This window comes from Ixodes scapularis, unplaced genomic scaffold (assembly GCF_016920785.2).
Source record: "Ixodes scapularis isolate PalLabHiFi unplaced genomic scaffold, ASM1692078v2 PGA_scaffold4__175_contigs__length_147842914, whole genome shotgun sequence".
In the NCBI taxonomy this organism is placed as follows: domain Eukaryota; kingdom Metazoa; phylum Arthropoda; class Arachnida; order Ixodida; family Ixodidae; genus Ixodes; species Ixodes scapularis.
Genome location: NW_024609879.1, coordinates 19,243,687 through 19,250,459, shown reverse-complemented (window position 1 = coordinate 19,250,459; position 6,773 = coordinate 19,243,687). Strand labels below are relative to the sequence as shown.

General features: G+C 41.6%; 1 protein-coding gene across 1 annotated transcript; it reads right to left on the bottom strand.

The window, feature by feature from the left end:
* Nucleotides 1-6,107: 6,107 nt before the first annotated feature.
* LOC8031911 lies at nucleotides 6,108-6,750 on the bottom strand. The gene has a single exon (XM_002407805.4). The coding sequence runs from the start codon at nucleotides 6,648-6,650 to the stop codon at nucleotides 6,108-6,110; it is 543 nt and encodes a 180-aa protein (XP_002407849.1). The 5' UTR covers nucleotides 6,651-6,750.
* Nucleotides 6,751-6,773: the final 23 nt, after the last annotated feature.

The following is a 6,773-nucleotide window of genomic DNA, read 5'->3' as shown; positions in this document are numbered from 1 at the left end:
TAGCTTCCCCAGAACTGAACCATTTGCCCTCAAAAGACACTTTCTAGTCGCGCCTGGAATCTTTTAAACACCATTTCAAAACACAAGTCAAGAAGTATTGTTCTGTTGTCGTTGCTGTACAGATAAAAATCAGTAAAGTGTTAACCATTCCTCCGTAGACCATATTTTGCTTGCTAACTGTTCTGCATACATTGCCTTTAAAACGGTGGTTTCGTGAGATTTTTGCGAACTGGAATCAATTTAGAATATCTTTCCTGCAGCAGCCAAGCAAGAATTAAAAATATTACAAAAATAGCCACATAGACGAAGACCAAATTTTGACTCAAACTACAACAAAAAGTAGCCCAATTTGGTTATAAATAGAACACTGTCCCGCGGGCCCGTGTCTCTGTTGCAGCCTGAACTCGGGATGCGTGCGAACGGTACAAGGAAAAACCCTTCTGTACCAAAACAGCTAAATTTTAGATTTGGATCGTAAACTAAACTGGATTTTGGATCGTAAAACAAGGTTGACAAACGCAAGTCCCAAAAGGTCACGCGTGCCCGACGAAAACCCGCCAACAGCGTCTTGCTGTGTCTGAACCGGGTCGCTCGCGAACCGCATTTGCAACCGCTTCGCAAACGCAGCTCAACCGCCAGTGTGAATGCGCAACCAGTGTAAAACGGAGAATTATTGACGAATGGCTACTGATATTCTCGCCTGGGTCTCAAAATTCGATTCGTGCATGTTCTCAGAAAGCAGATGAAGAAACGAATTAAACGTAATAAACTGCGTCCGTGTATTATAGACCTTTCTAGCATTTATCAAGCGGGCGAAAAATGCTGAGTCACTGTGCTGTGGGCGCATGCTCAGCGTTTGATGGATACCGCACTACAGAGCAACAACGCATGCTCAGAAGGCGTTCCACAGCCCAGCAGAGAAAGATGGCGGCTTACAGAAGGCGATTTTTAGAAGGGTCTATAGTTGCCACAGGTAAAGTTAGGATTGGTGAAGATTGTGCTGAGCGAAAATTAAAGAAAAAAAGGCTAAACCAAGGGCTAGGTCTGCAAACGTCATAGATTCATCCGCCCTCTATGTACAAAAAAAATTTTTGTTTAAAACTTTCAATACACCATTATTTAATGTCCTGTAGAGAGCATAAATAGCAGGAGTGCGTATATTTTTTTAATAGTCCACGAGAAACGTGTCGCACCCTTTTGATTGGCAGCTAAAAATGTCACCGTTTTCATTGTGCTCAATAAGGTAAGACGCACTAAAATAATTTTGCGTTATTTCCCCAGCTTGAGCCAGCCGTTCATGTTGAACAATATCAGTTTGACTGCAAATTGATATCCGAAATCTATGCGTAAAGGTCAAATTTTGGCTGAGATGCACACAGTCTGAGAGAATAAAAGTTTTTTTTTTTTTTTTTTCAGAAGCGCATTAGGAACATGTCGCGCCCTTTATGCATTACGGTTGTGCTGACATAGCCCTGCCGCACGTTTGAACGTCTCCGAGTGGTGTGTAGCAGGCACGTAGCCAGGGGGGGGGGGGGGGGGGGGGGCAATAGGTATAGGGATATTCTTGTGACTTTAGGTGAAATAGAAAAGCCAGTTGCTATTGCCCCGTCTAGTATAAAGGTTTTTGTACACCCTTAAATTGAAGAGCACATAATTGGCTTTGAGAACAAAATATTACTCTTTGATGCAAGAATCATCAACAATCATTAAAAATCTCCGGCAAAACTATTAGTTTTTGCGCTACAGTTATTACAATATGGCTCATATGAAAAGAAACAAATGGCATCTATAATTGTCCCCTTGGGAATACCGTGACAGGAAAAGATCAGCTATGGTTATTATTCTGGCAAAAGTGCTGCAAAAAAACCTAAAAGAAAAATGAAACAGCTCTAGGAACATGTCAGAATGATTTACCTAAAAGGATTCCGGTGTCATAACACATAAGGTTTTTCTTAAATCAGAAAGATACCAACAATGCCCATACCTTTTCCAAATTTTACTATGGTTTATTTTGGTGCGAAAGTGCAGATTCAGTTCACAAAAGCTCCAAATACAAACTGAAACACTGTTAAAATACAATGTATAGTAAACAGAACTGAATAACTTGGAACAATATATACGTAGGGATGTCAGACAGCCACGCGTTCGCCTCTTATACATATTTCATAATAGCAATATCCTGTATTAACCACCACCTTTCCACCTGTCGTCCCTCTCTCAAACGCTTCCGACGCTGTATATATGGGATGATAGATTTACCTATTGTTTTTTGGCATGTGAGTTGAACAATACTATGACTTTTACTATTTGCAATTTTATGAAAATGTCACAGGAGCGATCGGCAGGAGAAAGGTTAAAAAGAGAGATTAGGTGAATGGCAAATCTCATCGGTTTAGGGGTGCACAACTCAAAAATGACGCGGACCAAAAAAATGTTTATTGGGAACTGCGCGAATTTTTAATATCTGGCAGACAGGTTTTGAATATCTGGCATCATCGTACTGGTAGCCGTCTTGAGCACATCTTGCAGTAGCATGTCCGCGGGACGCACTAAAAGTGCTCGAGGGCCGCATGCGGCCAGCGGGACGCATGCTGTGGACCCATCATTCACTTTAGACCATCAGCCTCGAAAATGTGATTATTTCGTTAATTTGGTCGTGGCAAAAACTTCACATTCATCGTTAGGATAAAAAACAAATCATCTAGCAAACGCTTGCTATACTTTCTTGCTCCGCTGCTATGAAAGTACTCATCCAACCGTTTACAAAACAACAAATAAAATCGTTCGAGACACCGGAACTACATTTTTAATATACCACCAATAATTATTTTTTATTCTATTATATTCAGTTGTTTCGCCAAGGAGAGTTTTCAGACGGTTCCGAATCGAGTCAAATATTATTTTTAAACTGCACGTCAAAGGATGTGTAGAGTTGCTTCTGTTTATCACGCGCCCCGAGATTTTTCAGTTGTGCAAGTTTGGCATGCTAGTCCAATCCAGTAAACACTGAATATCCTTGGGATATTTCTGCATGGTCAAAACGCCCCTACCCATGGCGGTATGTTTTGAAGTATCTCTCCAGCATCCATGATGATTTCAGGAGGAAATTTCCTGGACATCCTAGAGATGACTTATCAAGACATTATTTTGATGTATGACACTTGATAGGGTCATAATTATGTGAATGCTAGGGGCACTGGCTAAATTAGATTAATCTTAAGTGCCTGCCGATTGGCAGCACCCATAGACGTTTGGAGCATGTCCACTCTCCACTGATACTACGGGTTCACCATCTTAAATTTCTGTTTTTAGACTTTCATAGAGGCCTGTCATTAACAAACAGAAGATTCATAAAATTACAGTAGAGCTACAGTATAAAACTCCAGCAAGAAAATAGTAATGTAAAAAATTAACCATGTATCATATTTGTAGGACCTTTGTCTACGCACTGTACATGTCTAAAAGTTAAAATTTTACGCGGTGCAGGCATCTACAGGGGTGGACAACACAAATATTTGTTTTTTATGTCGTTTATTATGACAATACCCAGCTAATTTAGTGAATAACAGTGTGATTTTTGATAAATTATACATGATAACTGCTCTTTCCGGCCTAATAAAAAGCATTTGTCAAAATTTGCTGCCTTTTTTTACGTGTGGAATGAGCACTTTCTGCGGCACCGGGTGCGGACTCTGCACTAGGTGTAAAGTATCTAAGAAAAAACGTTTTTGAATGAAACTTATCCCAGAGGGCTACGCACCGGCCGCGGATTAGAGTCTGGAAAATACGCTAGTAGTAATAAATTTAATACTCAATGACCAAAACACCAAAATTTACAACGCTGATATAAGTAGCTCCTGATCCAAAGGGCTGATCTATGTATCCATCATGAAGAATGTTATGTGTACCCCTCTACAATGGACCTTTTGGCGAATATGTGCTGCCACCTAGACACGCGACTGGGTTCCAGTCTAAGTGGCTAGAAAACAACGCGCCCGCAAGGTCTCTTCCGCCCATTCCACACCCAAGACGTCAGCCGCATCCTGTTCACCCATTGAGGCACTGTGACCTAGATACGGCTCCCCTAAACTTGCCTTTGTCCCTATTGTGCGTAATCTTCTGGCTCGACGTCGACACAAGGAAACCAGCTCTCCTCTCTGCTCGGCCACAAGGAAGAGAGAGAGGGTACTAGAATCATTTACTCTCGAACCGATATTTCTACAAAAGGTCCATTAACTTTTCCATATGTTTTGGCCAGAACATGCGCTTGCCATGCTCTCTTCAGTATACTCATGTAAACTCGTGTCGGCTGAGAAGTGAGAGTAGGTTTTATTCTCTGCGAAGCCATTTTAGCTCGCAATTTATTAATTTAACAGAAACTGCAATTCACTTTCCAATCACGACTTAATCTTAGGCCGGCTCCGTAGAAACAAGCCCTACTTATTCACACAGGCCTTTCCAGTGCAAAAGTAACTGATCCTCATCAGATCGTCAGCGTTTAATATATCTGCCTAAGCATCGGTATATCTGCCTAAACCAATTCAAATTTCTTATTGCGAAAGCTGCTTTCTTTTTTTCTTGTAAGTTAAAGTAAACCACGGAACCCGCCCATAAAAAAATATAGTTGGATTTCTGATTTTATTTTGATCTGTTCTTATTGAGATAAAAACATATGCACAATTAGCTCAATGTCTAATTTGTGTGCGAAGATATTTCGCAGCAAAAACTTTCTTGGGATAACACATCAAGATTGTCTTCTGAAAATGCTGAGTTTTTTCTTGAAATATTTTATGCGTCAATACACTGTGATTAATAAAGAGTAACATTATGAGCTTGCAAGCAACAGTATAACCCGGCATTATTTTTTATTTACTCGTAAAAAGGCCATTTTACACTAATTAGTAAATATACTGTAGACTAGAATGGTACTTTAAACCGGAAAAAGTACAGGGTCACTCAGCCTGTCATATCCCTTCCCCGCATGACACCGCTAACTGATGCAATACGGAAAAGCAAAACCGCAAGCGCTTTGACCCGCTTCAAGAAATTATTTTAGCGACTGCGTCGAGCAATTGTCAGCTCTAATGATACATTTCATAAAAATGTACGGTTCACAACCTATGGCAAAGATAGTTTTTTGTGAAATACTGTTTCTTAGGCAAAAACGGAGTCGTAGTTTTACTAACAGCAGCCGCAAACCTCGGCAAAATTATTCCCTTTAAAATGTCTGGAATATTAAATATAAGAGCACTCAATGAGCACTCAGTGATTCAATCAGTGTGTGTATTTTGTGTATTTCTAATTTCATTCTTGTGTGGTGACTGTGCATGCGAGTATTTATGAGTAAAAACAGAAATCTGGAAAAGTGTTAGCGCGTGAATTTGAAATACATCTGAGTATCTTCTTTGTTTTGTGATCCGATCAATAATGCATGTGAATGCTGTATGAATGAGCTGTAAATAGTATGTATAACAATATATCGTTTTCTAAAATATTCTATCAGTGTATGGAAAATAAGACAAGTGCATCTAAGGTACATCCTAGGGGGGTGCAAGTCACTCGTTTTGAATGCTCCTTCAAATGTTTTAGAAACGTTGATCGGTTATTGTGGGATGTCTATTGTTCATCTCAGATAATGACTGTTTTTAAACGCCCGAACATGTTCATAAATTATAAATTGCCGGAGAGTGCTGTTATGTATGACCGAAGTATGTCAGTCAGTTTTAAATTTGATTGACTTTAAATGAGACGCAGTAACGTATGGTGCTTACTCTAATCCGTACACATCGGCCGAGCAGTAGTATCAAAACTTTCATGAGCTTCGAGCGTGACCTTAGAGATATCCAACCAGATAACTCGGGACGGTCCTACGCAGCTCACACGGAAACTTGAAGTCACAAGATATCTCCTAGATAGCAAGAAAATAAAAACGGAAATTTTTAGCATAAAACGCAATATGTGCCGTTCATGTCATTGGCATTTTAAATGCTTCGCGTATGTGGTTTTCCAAAAAGGCCGCACATTCTAATAGTTGCAAAACACCACGGTCTATATTTCTTCGTTCCTGTGTACTGTGGAGTAGAATTTAAACATGCCTCAAAAAGTACTCACCTCAAATCGAGTGTTTTGAGCAGACGGGAACGCCTGGGCAAAAACTCCCGACCGATGTACCGCAAATCGTTGTTAGTCCAAATGAGGGTTCCTAGTCGTGGAAGGTCAGACAGCGCGTCGGAATCAAGGATTTGGAATACCGTCGAGTCCACGGTCAGATGCGTGAGGTTCACCAGAGTGGCCAACCAGTCCCTACCAAAGTGCTTCACAGAGCTGTTCTGCACACATAGAGTCTCAAGAAAATCCAGATTTCCGAAGAAGCTTAGGCCGGTGTCCACGTTGGAGCGCATGAACTCGAGGCTCTGAACCCTGGACCTACGTCCCTCCAGGGCACCCTCTTCTACCCTAAATCTCGAGTCGGTGATCTTGAGGGTTCCCACCCTGAGGCCCCAGAACAGGTCCGGCGGCACGCTGAAGTTGAGGTTGGTGAGCAGCAGGCGACTGACATTGTAGTCCCTGAGGTACTGGAAGGGCAGCCTGAGCATCTGGTCACTCTCGATGCCCGAACACATCACATAGGTTCCGACGAACGTGTCCATGCACGTACACGGATAGATGAACTCCCTGGTCGGGCATAGAAAAGTAGGCGGGGCCAAAGTCCATAGCAGCAGCGCGGCCGCTCTCCACAGTCGCTGAGTCATCGCGTTGCTAGGGGGGTCCGG

Excerpts from the sequence above, each read along its gene's own strand:
- LOC8031911 (XM_002407805.4), bottom strand. The coding sequence starts at position 6,650 with ATGGACACGTTCGTCGGAACCTATGTGATGTGTTCGGGCATCGAGAGT.